General features: G+C 41.3%; 2 protein-coding genes across 3 annotated transcripts; both read left to right on the top strand.

Moving 5' to 3' along the window:
• On the top strand, window positions 1-7,504 carry ctsba (cathepsin Ba). 2 transcript variants are annotated; one of them, XM_070901871.1, is made up of 11 exons: window positions 1-94; window positions 3,006-3,133; window positions 3,218-3,303; window positions 3,462-3,576; window positions 3,813-3,928; window positions 4,418-4,503; window positions 4,586-4,732; window positions 5,060-5,176; window positions 5,363-5,491; window positions 6,130-6,211; window positions 6,505-7,504. In XM_070901871.1, the coding sequence occupies exons 2-10, from the start codon at window positions 3,011-3,013 to the stop codon at window positions 6,201-6,203; spliced, it is 993 nt and encodes a 330-aa protein (XP_070757972.1). In that variant the 5' UTR covers window positions 1-94; window positions 3,006-3,010; the 3' UTR covers window positions 6,204-6,211; window positions 6,505-7,504. The 2 variants fall into 2 exon arrangements, with proteins under 2 accessions (XP_070757972.1, XP_070757981.1); XM_070901880.1 differs by having other exon boundaries at window positions 27-87.
• A 450-nt stretch (window positions 7,505-7,954) lies between these two features.
• Window positions 7,955-14,539, top strand: adpgk2 (ADP-dependent glucokinase 2). Its single transcript, XM_070910186.1, has 7 exons — window positions 7,955-8,150; window positions 9,380-9,539; window positions 11,355-11,545; window positions 11,791-11,887; window positions 12,073-12,209; window positions 13,040-13,176; window positions 13,785-14,539. Exons 1-7 carry the CDS (start codon window positions 7,955-7,957, stop codon window positions 14,340-14,342), a joined length of 1,476 nt encoding a protein of 491 aa, XP_070766287.1. The 3' UTR covers window positions 14,343-14,539.
• Window positions 14,540-16,311: the final 1,772 nt, after the last annotated feature.

Raw genomic sequence — 16,311 nt, 5'->3', positions numbered from 1 at the left:
TCAACACACACTTTATTGACTAGTGACTGACTGTTGAACTGAGGGAATCTGGAGCTGAAAATATCACACCAACAGCTGACTTACGAGGTAACAGGTAAGATATTTATTTGAGCGGCTTTGTCTTCAACATTACAGCGGCGCCGGTTAACAGACGATAGTTACACATTGTTTACACGGCGAGTTAGCAGTTAAGCTAGCTAACGTTACATGTGTAACACTTTGCATAAATTAGTAAATAACGTTAAACGGTATGTTAAGTTAATATTTTGAACTGACATCGACTTATTTTATACAAAGAGCAGTTTAAGTCCTCATTGTAGCAGTTATCTGTTTTCAAAGCTCAAATAAAGGTGGTTGTTCTTGATCCAGTTTAGGCCCAGAGGTGATGAGACAAACGTTTGAACAGGTGGAGCCAATTTATCCAAACACATTTGCATCTCTTTTATTAATTATTAGGACACGTCGAAGTGATGTATGAAATCTGATTCAGTCAGCGTCTCATTCAAAGTAAGAAAAGAACTTAAAACGGGGAGTTAAAATCTATGAAACATAATCCTGAGCCGCCCGCACATTGAAACAGATGAAAGGAAAGTGAAACTATGTTATGCTCTGCTTTATCTGGACCAAAGAGAGGAGCTGAGACTTGTTTTACTGAGGTATAAACAAGGCTGCGCTGAGCTACAGCAGGGGATCAGTCTGGACGATTTCCAGAAGAGACCGGAAATAAAACCTGAAAAGGTTGTACATTTGCAAGCACAGGCAAAACTGAACGGGACCTCTTTATAACAATTGATTAAATCAGACCTGGACCCCTTCATTTCAGCAGACCCTCTGCATTGTGACAAGGAAACAGGAAATAAGTTTTATCTGTCAGAAGACGGAGAACAAACCAACCAGATTGCTAAAGGTCTCCTCCAGCTGAACCCAACCCAGTGTTGTCGGACTTATCATGTGAAGATCATTGGTTCCACTGATAAAGCAGTGTGTGAGGAACTTAAATGTCACTTTCTCTGTGGCTTTAGCGCTGACTCACCCATTTCTGTCTTGAACTTAAACCTCCCATGTAGGGAAGCTCTTGAAATCTGTTGGTTAGCATGAGAAAGAAACTGCCATCAAGCTGAAACCAGGGCTGAACTTGATGTTTTGGAGATGCACCAAAGAAAGGCCTGACAGCCCCCCACTGTGACTCAGCAAGTTAATGTAGCCTTGGTGAGTTTTTGCTTTGACAATTCACATGAGAGTGACTCCTTCAAGGCGGACAGCGGTGCAGGTCAGCAGGCTGATGGCTCACTTCTCCAAATCACATCCAAATCATTGCTTCAGCATTGCTTTTTTCTTTTTTTTTCTTTTTTTCTTTTTTGGTGGTTGAACCACTTCTCTAAAAACTGAAGAAGCAGACATGTCTTGTCTTGTCATTTGAATTGTTCTTGTGGCCCAAATGTGAATTTGTTTGTCTTGGTTTGACTATAATTATTTTTTATGTTTTGCTTTCTATATTTTGCACACAGTTGATTAATTAATTCACCCTCAACAGCTGCTGGACCTGTTGAAATCTCTCTACAACCAATTTGTAAAACCCAGTGGTTGAAAATACACTTGCCAAGGAAGTCACTACTGTCCGTCTTTCTTGCGTTACACAGAATATGATGTACTGCAACAATTGCTTGAGACATTAAAGAAAGTTGAGCACTTAAAAAGAACCTGGTTTAGATTTTAGAGAAAGGAAGACGAGTGATTGGAGTATGTCGAGTGGTGCTTCAGTGTGACTTCAGGGAACAGATGTAAAGACTTTTCTGTTCTTACTTCCCTCTTTGTACTTTTTTGCTCATGATGATTCATTGGCCCTCAGTCATGTGATTATGAAACCAGTTTCCCTGGAAATCATATTTTCTCTCTCTCTCTCTGACCGACGTGAGGTGTTTTCATTGGTTTCTCTTTCTTCTTTCAACTTTTTCCGTAAAATAAATAGGACATGCCTGAGCAGGTGTGCTGATACAGGTGCCTAACAGGACAAACTCTTGTTCTTAATCTGTGTGGCAGTGTGCCAATGTAAGCACTGAGGGTCTAGAAGTCTATTAAGTTCCTTTTTATAAGCCCATGTAAAATTGTGTTTGGCAACAGACCGTTTTAGTGTTTGCTGATTTTGCTTGGAACACAGTTTAGTCAATTTAAAAACAGAATCTGCTGAATGTTTTTAAAAGTCAACATTTTCACATGTCACTTTCTGACATAAGCTTTTGTTCTCCTGCTGTTCAGACGTCAGGGTTGGCCAACCTCATATTTTTCTTTGTTTTTCTTTTTTTTTATCAGGGTTTGAAGCTGCATGTTTGTGCTCCTTATTATAAACATGATGAGATGAACTGTGCCTGCATTGGTATTGATTTTGCTGGACTTGGAGCATCCTGCTTATCCAGAGCACTCTCCATGCTTCTATTAAATATCCTTGTCTGGAGCTGATCTCAACTCTCACCAGTGCATTTCATCTCTTGATAATGTGGTCTCGTGTATACCATTTGAGAGGGAACATGGACCATTTAGACCATGCTTTTACCTAAAAACTAAAAGAGTGCATACATTTGCGTTGTGCGTGGCATGTTCTGCAGCAGGAAGAACTATGAGGGCATACTAATATTTGTGCTTTTTAAATGGGAACTGAAACCCGGTCTTGTTACAGTTGAGGAAAAAAACACTTCGGTCTTCTGAACTGTTTAGTGAAAGTCTGAAGTCCTTTTCTTGTGTGTGCATGTAGATTTAAATCTAAGGAATTTATTGAAATCACTGGACTGTTTATTGTACGGTGTGCCAGCTGGTGCAGTGTGTTTAACCATTGGAACGCTCTCCGACTAGCATGACTGAGGATAAGAGGTTTTCTTTGCTCTATGTGAACACTGTGTATGCATGCTGTTTCACTTGTAGATACAACCAGTTTCAAGCTGTCTAGTCAGCTGGGAAATTACCATAGCATAGTATAATTTGTAATGTGTCCTCCATTTTGTATTTTTCAGGCAAAATGTGGCGTGCAGCCCTCCTGTTACTTGCTGCCACCTTGTCGGTGAGCCTGGCCAGACCCCACCTCAAACCACTATCCAATGAGATGGTCAACTACATCAATAAGTTCAACACTACCTGGAAGGTGAGTTTTGTTTTCTTACCTTGGTCTTTTGTGTCAGTGGGTATGAGCAGTTCTATTTGACTAAATCCCCCTCCTCTCCTGCAGGCTGGACACAACTTCCATAATGTCGACTACAGTTATGTCCAGAGACTCTGCGGTACGATGCTGAAGGGACCTAAACTGCCAGTCATGTGAGTCTCGCTCATGCTCTGTCTGTTGGTGGACGTGAAACGCATGAGATCATCTTCAGATTAGTATTTCTGTATACTTGCATATCAGTGAGAGTGAGTATTTGCCATCTTGTACGTCCCCTAATTATACATGCACAGTGTACTGTTTTCCTCTGCAGGGTTCAGTATGCTGGAGACCTGAAGCTGCCTAAAAATTTTGACTCCAGAGAGCAGTGGCCCAACTGTCCCACTCTGAAGGAGATCAGAGACCAGGGCTCCTGTGGATCCTGCTGGGTGAGAGGGAAAACTCACAATATATTTTGAAGGAACACACGTACACCCTCGATAAAATTGTCAGATTTTTATTTACACTGTATACAACCCCAAATCACAAATTTGCTTCGAAGGGCATTGCTATCTTAACAGCAAACGACCCCCTCTATCCTTAGACCCTCAATTCAGATAAGTGAAAAACTCCCCCTAAATTGTATTTGTGCATCTGTGACATGTTTTGGTTCTTCTGTCCGCAGGCGTTTGGCGCTGCAGAGGCCATCTCCGACCGTGTGTGTATCCACAGCAATGCCAAGATCAGTGTGGAGATCTCCTCAGAGGATCTGCTGACCTGCTGCGAGAGCTGTGGCATGGGGTGAGAGGCAGCAATGTGAAAAGTTTCACTACTTTTGTTGTGTTTGAATGCCCCCAACAGATAATTGCAGGAACCTACTGTATGTGGACCATAATCCAGAAAACTATACTGTTTGAAGTCCGATATTGTACAAGAATGCACTGATCCAATATGCAGAATTAGTATCCGCTTCAAAACTGACTCCACAGCAATCTCTTGTCCCCGATGTAACATCCTTTTAAAAATGAGTGAGTTCCACACAATGATGTATACAGATTTCAGATTTAGGAAAAGCAAGCACTGTTAGTCAGTTCTTGGTGTCTGCAGATACAGTACTGTATCAAGAGGTAGGATTCAGAATCTGTATTGGGAGAGGAAAGTTGGATCAATTCTGTGCCTCCCTGATATTGTACAGTGTGAACATTTTTTGGAGTTGAAGGCAGTGAGTGGAGGGTTATCTGTAAAGGTGGAAACATTCTTAAACTCTTCTTTTTTTCTTTTTTTTTTGAGATGTAATGGTGGCTACCCTTCAGCGGCCTGGGACTTCTGGACCAAACAGGGACTGGTCTCTGGAGGCCTCTATGACTCACATGTTGGTGAGTTTTGTGTGTGTGAGTCCTACATTGGTGCGCTGCATGTGTGGTGTCCCCAATTCTGACACTATCTTTGTGTCTACAGGTTGTCGGCCCTACACAATCGCCCCCTGTGAGCACCATGTGAATGGAAGCAGACCTTCCTGCACTGGGGAGGGTGGAGACACACCCCAGTGCATCAACAAGTGTGAAGCTGGATACACACCCAGCTACAAGGAGGACAAGCACTTTGGTAAGAAAGGCAGGAGAGAGACCAAAAGTGCATGCATGTTTATGTGAAGTAAATGTTATTATAAATTCAGGTTACTCAGCCAATGTATAAATAGTTATTATTAAATCTGGAATCAGTTATTAATCTATCACTAACAGGCATACCGCTTACACATGCATAGTATTTATTAGATATCTGATAAAGAGAAACTGTTTATGTATCCTGTCATGTCGTAGCCTCATTCATCACTCTTGTATGTGCCACAAGTGGTATGTTTACTTCCTAAGGGGAGCCTAAGATGAACACGCACACATGCAGCATCGGATGCTAACTCAAAGTGTGTTGCAGGTAAAACGTCTTACACCGTGCTGTCAGATGAGGAACAGATTCAGTTTGAGATATACAAAAACGGCCCAGTAGAGGGAGCCTTTACCGTCTATGAAGACTTTGTGCTGTACAAGACTGGTAAGAACACGTGCACCATTAACGGACAAAAGACTGAACACTTGTACACTCACAACCTGTTGAGCACAGGGAAAACAAGATTTTGCTCAGTGATTCTGTAAGATGTTCTCTCACGCACTTAAACTCAAACTCTTGCTGACCCTCCCCTCTTTTGTGTTCCTTTCCCCCCTCTTTCCTCGTCTCCAGGTGTGTATCAGCATGTGTCTGGGTCTGCTTTGGGTGGCCATGCCATCAAGATCCTGGGCTGGGGGGAGGAGGATGGTGTTCCCTACTGGCTCTGTGCCAACTCCTGGAACACTGACTGGGGTGATAACGGTGAGCAGAGACGCAGATTTTACTACTTTTTTAACTAACATTCATACAACAATAGTCCCTCTTTAAAACAGTAGCCCTCCTTTGTGCATGCATGAATGTAATGTAATAGTAAAAACATGTCAGTATGATGCAGATTTTGGTGATGTATTAGACTGCATTACATGGGATACCTAGTAAACTGTTGCACATCATACTTCTCTAAATTTATCCGATGGCTCACAAGATGTGATGCATTTCTATCATTTAAACTACCTAGTGCTGTATGGGTTAGTTAGACTTTGTTAATACATGAACTAAATGGGACTAAATGAGTTCTTATACTTTTGATATCCAAGTACATTTTAGTTTATACTATTTTTGCATTGTGGTATTGCTACTTTTAATTAAATGATATGAATACATGTCAGCAGCAGGTTAAATACCAGTAAATCAACATGCATTGCTGTATAAAACTCCCTGAACTGTATATACCTAGCAGACTTTTGGAATATGAGATACAAATGCACATTACTGTTATGTTCTCACATTTAGGCATGAAGATATTTTATACTTCCAAACATGCAATTGTTGGTGGTGGTCAGTTGTTACATTTTTCAATTTGTTAAAACTGAACTATTTTATGTGTAAACTCTCTTCAGGATTCTTTAAATTCCTGCGAGGATCGGATCATTGTGGCATCGAGTCTGAGGTTGTAGCAGGGATTCCCAAATAAAGTCTAAGGTAAGGCAACAAAACGACGCATAATGGCAAATCTGTGTATTACTGTGTGCCTTTTTTAAAGTAAAACTTTGCCATTCTGTTGCAACCTCCCTAATGTAATGTCATAAACTAGACTGGGATGCATGGACTTGTATTTGTGCACAAGCCTCATGGCTCTAATTGACTGTTGACCCTCTACCACACCAGCTCTCATGGCAGTCTCTGTGAAATCCTCAACAAAAGTTTAAGAGTATGGCTGCGGTTAAGTCTTTGCCTCACTGATTTGTGTTTATTTCTTTTTTTTCCTCTTGCAGGTTTTGAGCTGCAGTGTCCTTACATAATCACTAGAGGGTGACACACTCCGCCTGCCTGCTCTGGAACTGTTCAACTTCTTTTTAGTCCTTATAGTTAAATCCACTGATCACCTCACACACACGGCATGTGGTTTTCTTTTGACAGCAGACAGAAAGAACTCCCTTCATTTAGGTGAATTAGCAGATGGAGAATGACAGCAATTGTGTGCCTGATCACAAATCACCATGAATTGAAGGTGGGGTTTTTTTTATGAGCTGCTGTTAGGTCTTATTCCCTCACCTCCTGAAAGCAAAGTCAATCAGAAGGTTGCGCAGGATAAAAATGTTTAAGACGTGTATGTGCGTTTCATTTTATCTCAGGTGATTTAAAACAGACTGCCACTGTTGTAGAATTTTTAAATTGTCCCTGTTGTCACAATTGTTTTTTTCTGCACTTGTGAAACTATGTGACATCTTTAGAGCAGCACAGCCCGTGATTGAAAGAAATTACATGACTCTGCCTAATGCAGCAGAGGAGGTCAGTTTGTTTGAATGTGTCCAATTTTTAATGATCACAACTTTCATATTGATTTAGTATTATTTCTCAGTGCCACAAATGCCACTCCATAATATTAGGATGTACTCATTGTAATTGGTGCCTGTTAGTGTTTTTAGACTTAGAGTATCAGATGAGAAATTTCATTGTTTTTTCTTTTTTAAAAAGATATGGTTGAAATTTACTTTTATTGTTTGCCTGTATTGATGAAAATATTAGCACATAACTGCTCTGAATTAAATAAAACAATATTTGGTGACCAATATGATGTTGTTACTCTTACATATGCATGCTGGCACTTTAAATCTATTTGCAACATTTTATCTGACTGGGCATGGTTGATGGGATTGACTCACAAAGAAAATGTGGGTCAAGACTATTCTGATGGTAGGTGATAAACATTGTTGTAGGTTTCTGCTGCATCCTAAATTTGAATCCAAGCGGCAATAAAACTAAAACGGCAAATGTGTGGTGTTTTTGTGACAAACATTACGAACTGTACTGATAATGGGAAACAAAGCTAAGATGCAAAAACACTTAAAAGTTAAAATGTTTGAAAATGGCAGGAAAGGTGCTTTAAACTATGCCACTTCCTCCTTGTCAGCAAAAAAAAACAAAAAACAAACACTCCCCCTTCGTAGTAGAATAAAAGTTGTTCGTTTTGTATACAGGCGTCCACCCATTAGGCAACCTGGACGGCGGTGCTTCGGTGAAAACACGGAGTTTGATAACAGAGGCTGAAACACAGAAGTGGTGGTGTTTTGAATCATTCTTCCACGTAAGACACAACCGGGACACTCTGGCTCCCAAAACAAACAGACAACCCAACGCACGGCTCGCTATTGGTCGAGCGGGCGGGGAGTGCTCGTTCATTACTGACTGTGTGAAGCACCGTAGCTATCTTACCAGCCAACGATGGAGGGGGGAGGCAGGGTTTCATGGATGAAATATGGGCCTGTTGTGTCACTGTTTGTGGTTCTTTTTGCCTTGTGGTTCCGGTCACCCCAGGATGAAGTACTGGACGACCGGCTGGACACCGTCCTGTCCTCTCTGCTCCGGGCTGAACGTAAAGTTGGGATGAATAACGGCGCCCGACCGAAAGTGGCTGTTGGTAAGTGCAAGTGGGGTGAGCTAACGCTAGCTAACGTTACAAAGCCTAACCTAATGTTAAGGGCTTATGGAGTTTCTGGGTTAATAATTGATTAGGTCCGAAATTATTGGCATTGAAGTTAATACACTGCTCCAGATGAACTAACGTTAAAATAATTGCTAACAGAACCGAAAAAGAGAAGTTGCTAAAACTGTAACCGGAATTGGCATATATTCTTGTTGAAATTTAACAGTCATTTAAAACTGACATAATGCTAAGTGGGCTATTAGAAATGATAACAAGTACAGGGAGAACTTTGTTTTGGTGAACTGCCAGCAACGACCACTATTGTAGTAAAAACAATAGTCTATACATGTTGGTTCCAGGTCCTGGTTATGACAGCAAGTTGGCAGCTCCATGGTCTGATTGACTTGTCTTGGCTGTCTTGATCTAATCTGAAAGTCTTGTCCTTTGAACCTAGGTACAAACACACAACAGAAATGATCAACATATCTGTCCAGCCTTTACCCAGTTCAACAGCAGGCCCAGCCACAAGTCAGAATAATATCACAAATAGTTTAATCTAATCCTCATGTATTGCTATTAAACACCACAACGCAGTGAGAAATACTGGCCTTTTGACTTTCAATCAAAAGCACAATAAATATGCACCACTGGTGGTGCTGACAATATGATAACAAATGTATGTAGGTCATTTTTTCATTTATTTACAGCAAATTGAAAATAATTGAAGATGGCTAGTGAAGAGCAGTGAAAAGTGATTCCAAACAAAGCAGCTTGAAGTAAAGCTACTGTCAAGTTAGATATTGAAAATTAATACAAATGTGAGATCTACAACAAACCTTTGGCTTCTCTAACAGGTTGCCTACACATGTGGGCTATCTGGCTCTGTTGCACAGCATATTGGCCTTTGTTCAGACTTGACAGAAAATGTGTGTAGATGAAAGCTATGCGTCGATGATGTTTGATGTCGGATCATTTTCGAAGCCACGGTGGCAGACAAATACTGCAGCAGCTGCACGTTGTATGGATTTCTCTCTGCTCAGTTTATGCTGGCATTACCTTTCTCTATGCTGTATTTGTACTGTTCAGTCTTAAAGAAATCTTTTCCCTGTAGGTCACCTCTTTATCTTCACCTTCTCATTGGCAGATTTTAAAATGCTTCTTGGCATTGTTTATATCACATCTCTCTTTGTCTTTCTTTCTCTGCCCCTGTCACTCATCCACAGGTTTTGGAGGTTGTGTTGACCTGATAGTGGACGGGGTATCGTTGCTTAATAAGATTGGCCTCCCTCCCACAGACCAGCCCCTACATCATAACTACATAGAAAATGAAGTGCAGCTGGCTCAGAGCTTTGCCTACTTCTTTGCACCAGGAGCTGCTGCAGAGTAAGTGTTGTGTGTGTTTGTGTGAATAAATAGTTTTAGTCTAGTTCAGGGAATTAGTCCTAAATTCACAGTGTGGTAATAAAGATGCACTATTGCTTGAACAAGTGCTCGTACAAATATTTGAACACTTGAGTCTTCTCTGTGATATGACTGGTCAGCAGAGTTGCTTTGGTTATATACAAGGTGTGTCTAATTGTGTGTGTGGCATAACAGTTTGGATGGCTTGAGATGAGTCAAGAGTTCATTTAAAAGCCCCCCTCAGGCTACTGTGCTCCTGACTCATCCTCTCTCCCTCACATGCTCTGTCGCAAACACACTCGCATTCAACCATGAATGTGTAGCAGTTTATTGGTAACGTACCTACATACAAATAAATACAACCACGCACTCTGTCTTCTTTCCTCTGGCGATCTATTTTTACACAAAATAGACCAAGTAGAAGCTATGAGTTTAAAAAAAAAAAAAACCCTCACTTTGGTCAATGCTTGTCTGTATTTCTATGTCTTTGTTGCCATTGATTTTTATCAGTTAGTTTCATCCTAAAGTATTTGGTATTTATGATGTTGAACTCGTCTCCCCTCTCTTCTCATTCCCTGATGGCTGCTCCTGTTCTTGTTGTGGCGCCTGTGAGCCCTTGTTCATTGTCTGGAAATAACACCTAAAGGCAACAGGCCTTCATCATGGACAGGGAGGGCAAGGGAATGTGTGTGAGAGAGAATGAATGAAAATTTTGTTTGAAAATCTCAATTAGACACAGAAACCAGGTCTTTTTCAGCTCAGCAGTTAGTTATTTCTCTTGTCTCTTTCTTGCCTGGCTTCTTGTGGAATTTGGGATTGTGAATACTTTATGTCCTCTAAATGATGACCAAACTTCTGTAGGCAAAGTCTGAGACCACAATTCTGAAGCACTTGAGCCAAAAAAACCCCGCTAAGTGATATGTGTGAAGAAGAGAAGAGATGATTGGGTCTGCCAAGTGCAAATCAGGTGAAACTGCATGTGTAATAGGTTTATCTTCATAAAATGGACAAAATATTTAGCACAGTGTGCTTTGCTTTTACTTCTGTATCTCTTCAGTTCCTGTCAGTCCCCTGTTTTTTTTTCCATATTTTAAGATGAATTGTATATCTGAAGCTTCAGAGAGAGAGAGAGAGAGACTGTGTGAGATACAGATGAGCTCGAAATAACCTTAATCTACAGGATGAACCGCAACCAGGCTAATAAATGCATAAATGCTGTTTCTAGAACATTCTGGTGTATTGACTCTGTTTAAGGCCACGTGTTTACTGGGAGCCTTCATGCACGCAACACTGGCTTTTTTTTTTCTTTTTCTTTTTTCTACACGATGGCTGCACTTGAACCACAAGTCAGAAATATTTCAGCTTTTATCAGAAGTTGAAATGGTTTTTCATGCGTCTCATAGCAACAAGCACCTCTACTTATGTACATTTCTTTCTTTCTCTCTCTTTTTAATTTTTGTGCTTACCTCCTCTTTCTTTTCTTTGAAACTGTGGTACTCTTGAGATATTTGACGTGTATTTTTCCAACAAGCTCAGACATGTCAGTATCTTCAGCTTTTCATGGAGCTTCAAGGCATAAAATTGTCTACCATTACCATAAGACAAACTTTGTCACAATTTTCAAAGAAGCACACTTCATTTTGAACACACTGTGTCACAGTATGTGTGTTAACATCTGTGAACAGACCAGTTAAACCAGTCTCTTACATCGGTTAAGGCAGGGCAAGGCAGATTTGTTTGTACAGCACATTTCATACACCGTGGCAAAAAAATATTTTGCTTTTCTTTGTCTTGCAGGCGATTTATGCTAAATGATACCCTATTCAGCGAGCTGGTGGAAGCATCCCGTGACTTACCTGGAAACAGATGGGCAGTAGGCGGCAATGCCCCAGTAATGGCTGGTCGCATGGCAACCGAGGGATGTAATGTGTTGCTAGGGGGAAGTTTCAGCTCCGATTTTACCGATGTACTGTCCCAGCACATTACAGGTACACACACACACACACACACGTACACCCTTATTACCGTCAAGGATCTATCCATGTCCTGATTTTTACCTCACACAATAATTCTTCCTGCATCCCTGAATTCCCCTCCACTCTTCCTTTTTTTCTCGGCCTCCTGTTCTTTTTATTTTTCCACTTCCTCTGCCCTCTCCATCGTCTTTCTATTTTCCCACCCTTGTCTTCTTCACTACCATGCTCCTGTACCTCACCGTCCTCTGTCTTCCCAGTGGCGGGTAACGTAGTGGAAGAGCCAGACATTCATCTGATCCTGGAGTATCCATCTGGTGCTAGCTGGGGGCACTATACCTCACGTAGAGCCAACAGGTATGTGTTAGTTGAGCATTTCATAGGCATTTTGAGAATCTTGAGGAATCATATGGTGGACTGTGTATTTACCCAAGAGACACACAGGAGGCTGGCTGTAATGAATGTTGTGAGTGCTCTGGGTGTGTACATACATATGTATAAAGCTGACTGTGTTTGGCCTTGCTTGTGTTTGTGCTCTGTAGGTATATCATCCACAGCGATGACCACAACCCCTATCTGGCCTCCATGGAGGAGTTTGCTGAGAAACTCAAAGACTTTGAACCGGACCTGCTGGTGGTGGGTGGGCTGCAGATGATGGATAACTTCCCCTTCCAGTCAGGTAAGAGGAAACTGGTGGAACATTCAGCTATAGTGTCTGTGTCTGGATGTTGTAGTGTGCTATTTGTCAATTGTAAGTTTCATACAGATGAGAGAAAATAATGTTAGGGTTAGGGTTAAATGAGATTATTGATTTTTCTCTCTAGAGTGATATGCAGAGTAGGCCTGTGCTGATAAATATTTATTTTGGCTTATTGTCTGTATCCTCTTGATAATTATTAGGGTGAAAACATGCTAAGATAATCATGTTATGTTGACACTTTGCATTAGCAGCATTCACGTGCCGTGAATGTAGATGGTGACATACGTTCACCACCAGCAAATCAATCAAGCCAGTGATAGACAGCTGTTGAATTTGGACTTTCAAACGTTTTAAATATTTGTGATGGTTGTTGATGGCGACAGAAGCTGAGAGAAAGAAAGTAAAGGGCAGGTTGAGTCAGTGTCACACCGGCAGTCATAACTAACTTCCTGTTAGTGTTTGTCATATTTGACCTGACAGCAGTCTTTTTTTTTGTTCTTCGTCTTCTGTCTCTTTGTCAATGCCCCATTCTTCCTCCTCATCTCTGTTCTCCATCTGTCCTCACTTCTCAACCTTCCATCCTTTTCTTTACCTTTCATTTGTCCACCTGTCCTGGTCTTTGGCATCCCTCCCTCTCTGACATCTTACCTCCTCTGCCCTGTTTTTCAAATCTCCGCCCCTTTACTCACTTCCTCATCACTCCATTTTGTCTCATCTGTCCTCTTTGTTTCCTTCAATCCCTATTGTCTGGCTACCTTCTGTCTGAACTTCCTCTCTTGTCGTTCCACCTGCGCCTTTCATCATTGCAGGTGAGCGGGACGCTCTCCTCTCCCGCCTGGCCGACCTCCTGTCCTCCTCGACTCCACAGATCGGGGTCCATTTTGAGATGGCCAGTTTTGTAGAAGAGAGTATAATGCAAGACCTACTTCACTATGTCATCCCAAATGTATGTATAACTGAGCAATTCAGTACATCAACACATTAATTCACATGCGTTACTTACGACACACAGAGTTGAAAAAACTGAATGTTCATCCCAGAACAAGTGAGTGAGGTAGTCTAGTGAAAAGGAACAAGATGTCTGAAAAATGACACCAGGTAGTTGGAAACTAGATTTGCTTAGTTAAATTTGCTGAATACATTTGTAAACAAAACAGTCTGTGACTCAGCAGAAACTGTGTTTGCCTTCCTGTATTTACATGTTGATATGTTAGAGTATGTTTAATGTCTTGCTCACTCGTGTCTTGCTGTATTTAGAAAATAGAGACAGATTTCCCCTTTTTTTATAGCAAACAAAAGTAAGAAAACATAACTGCAACACCATTGAACATGTAGAAATATGTACACTCCTTTAACTACTTTATGATGATTTAGTAGTAAATGTTATCATTCTGGCCCATTTTATTGTCTGTGTAGCCACAGCCTGTTATAGTTTATGTGCTGCCGTAGAACTTGACCTGACTCCTAGCTCAAATTGGCGGTATGGCTTTCATGCACAGTTCAGTTAAAGGCAGGTCCTGAGTTCAGTCACTCATCCTGATTCTGCTTCCCCAGGCGGACTCTTTAGGGATGAATGAACAGGAGCTTCCCAACCTGCTCAGTCTACTTAAAGGCTCCAACATCACAGTGTTGTCAGATCCAAACCCTCGTGTAGCTACGGTCCTCGACCAGATGCGGGAGGTCTATCGCATTTTGAACCAGCGCTACAAGGACGCCAGTGCAGAGAGTGACACAAACAGTGCCACGGGTAAGCCGCTGACTCGGCTCCACGTCCACACGCTGGCCTTTCAGGCTATGATAGTGACGCATGGCTCCCAGTGGAAGAACACCATGTCCGCCACAGCCAAGGCCTCTCTCACAGCTAACCGCCATGTCTGTGGCTCTAATGACATTGACCCCAGCAAGGCGAGGCTCATCATGGACGACTCGTTCTCTGTTAGCCGGCGGGAGGGCAGCCAGCGTATCCCTCTGCAGGAGACCAGGCCTGTCAGCTGCTGGGCTGAGGAGGACTACGAGATCTGCGTAGCTCCAGTGCTGGTGTGCACTGAGGTTTACCAAACTGCAGGTGGAGGGGACAACATCTCCGCCGCTGGCCTGGTGCTGCAGATCTAGAGAAGGACACTATATGGTCTCTCTGTGTGTAGTAGTCTAGATGTTGGCAAACAATGCGACTCTGGAAACTTGATCTTGTTGTGATGCAAAGTAGCTGTTAACTGATTGTGAAATGCATCAGGCTAATGCTGTCACCCTTGCAGCTCACGGCTCAGGTGGACCATAAGGAAAACTGATAATCATTCGTAGGAGTCACATGATGGGGTACAGTGGTCATTAATCAGGTTAGACCATTAGATTTTAAATATATGGGCTGTTGATTTTTGAAGTGGATGCAGTGAAAAACAGTAAACTCAAACATTACAGTTTTGTAAAGTTGAGTAAAATCTATCCTAACCAGACTTTCTACAGTTAATTCTCAGTTAAGTGTGTATGTGTGTGTGAGGGCATCATCCCTCTTTCATTAACATTGTGTACATATAATACATATTTACACTCCTGTAGTGCCTAAGTGCAAAGCCCTTTTGCTTCCAGTTTATTTAATTCTTAGAATCAAAGCCTTGAAGGAGACCCATCCTGCTCTGTTTTGCTTTGATTCCACACATCCAAGAGCTTTACCACATCACTGTAGCCCATCACGTGACTCCTGTCTTCTACTAAGGCTTTACAAGACTTGGCCTTCAGTCAGGATGAGATAAAGAGGGATGAGGTTTACATAAAGTCATGGTTGTTTTCATAGAGCCACACTGGGTAGCCTGTGGTTTAATGCGTCTTATCTCTGCTCTGGTTGCAGACTATTTTGTTTAGGTTAGTCGCTGACAAAGCTGTACAGTTTCTTCTGTGGGATAAATTCTCTTTGTTATTTTAACCTGTGACTCCACTATGCAGCAAACCTATCCAGAGTTGTGTAATAGCTGAATCTTCTGTTTCTTGGAAGCATTATTAGATGTTGTCACCGACTTAAAATCTTAAAAAAGCCAACCTAAGGCAAGATAACCCTTTTTAGTGAGAAGGCTCTATCCTGCCTCTTCCCTCTGTTATCTCATTCTCAAAGGCAAAGGAAGATTGAAAGGTTTTCACCTCCTGTTCTTCCTAATATATGTGAAAAATGTGCATACTGGTTTGGGTGTGTTTGATTTGTTTTAAGATGATCATTCCTCTGTGTGTCGGTTGCTGTGCAATAATGCAAAACAAGGTTAAGAGACCACTGTTGGTAGCTGGATATGATGTCAAAGATTTCCTCTCTACCTCCACATTCTTTTTGCCCTCTTCTCTTTGTCTTTTTTCTTCCATGTTACTTTGTCAAACGTTTCTATTATCTTTCATATTTCATCCTTGTCCCTTCTTCTCTTCTTGTGTGTATTTGTGGCTCTTTAAGGACCAAATAATAAGTGTGGACTGCCACCGATAACATTGCTGCAAAAGAGAAGTTACTGGCAGTTAGTTCTCACATTCTCGCATGATTTGGCTGCAAACAGTGAAGCACAATGTCATCTCTAGTTTTAGATATTTTTTCTAGAGTAGTAGAGTAGTGGACCACACAGAAAATGTTTTAGTCTTCATCTTGTAGGAGGATTAGAAGCCAGATATCTTTCACTCTTCACATCCACACTTATGTTAAAGCCACTACTTTCTGAATTTCTTTTTTCTTATAATGATAATAATAAAATAAAAGTGAAAATAGGGTCCTGCCTCTAAATGGCCATCAACTCCCATTTCACTCTTTTCAGGGTTGAAATCACTTTTATTTGAAACTGTGTTTATCAAAGCGACTGGACTTAAACTCTACTATTTTTCCTCATTATGTACAAATCAAACATTCCCTCAGTTATTTCTCAATTTAAAGTGAAGTATGTTTGACAAGTACACCACAACATGCAACTGGAGTATTTCGTCTTTCCTTACACAATTTAATTTCTTCATTAGTGAAGTGAAGCGGCCTGTTAAAGCTCCTTTTCACTGAGGAACACTTTTATTCATGTTACAGTGCATCATGTATGAGGTTAAGAGAGAAAGAAGAACCTAAAGG

This window comes from Enoplosus armatus, chromosome 1 (assembly GCF_043641665.1).
Source record: "Enoplosus armatus isolate fEnoArm2 chromosome 1, fEnoArm2.hap1, whole genome shotgun sequence".
In the NCBI taxonomy this organism is placed as follows: Eukaryota; Metazoa; Chordata; class Actinopteri; order Centrarchiformes; family Enoplosidae; genus Enoplosus; species Enoplosus armatus.
Note: the sequence above shows the minus strand (reverse complement) of the source record. Positions and strands in the feature narration are given on the sequence as shown.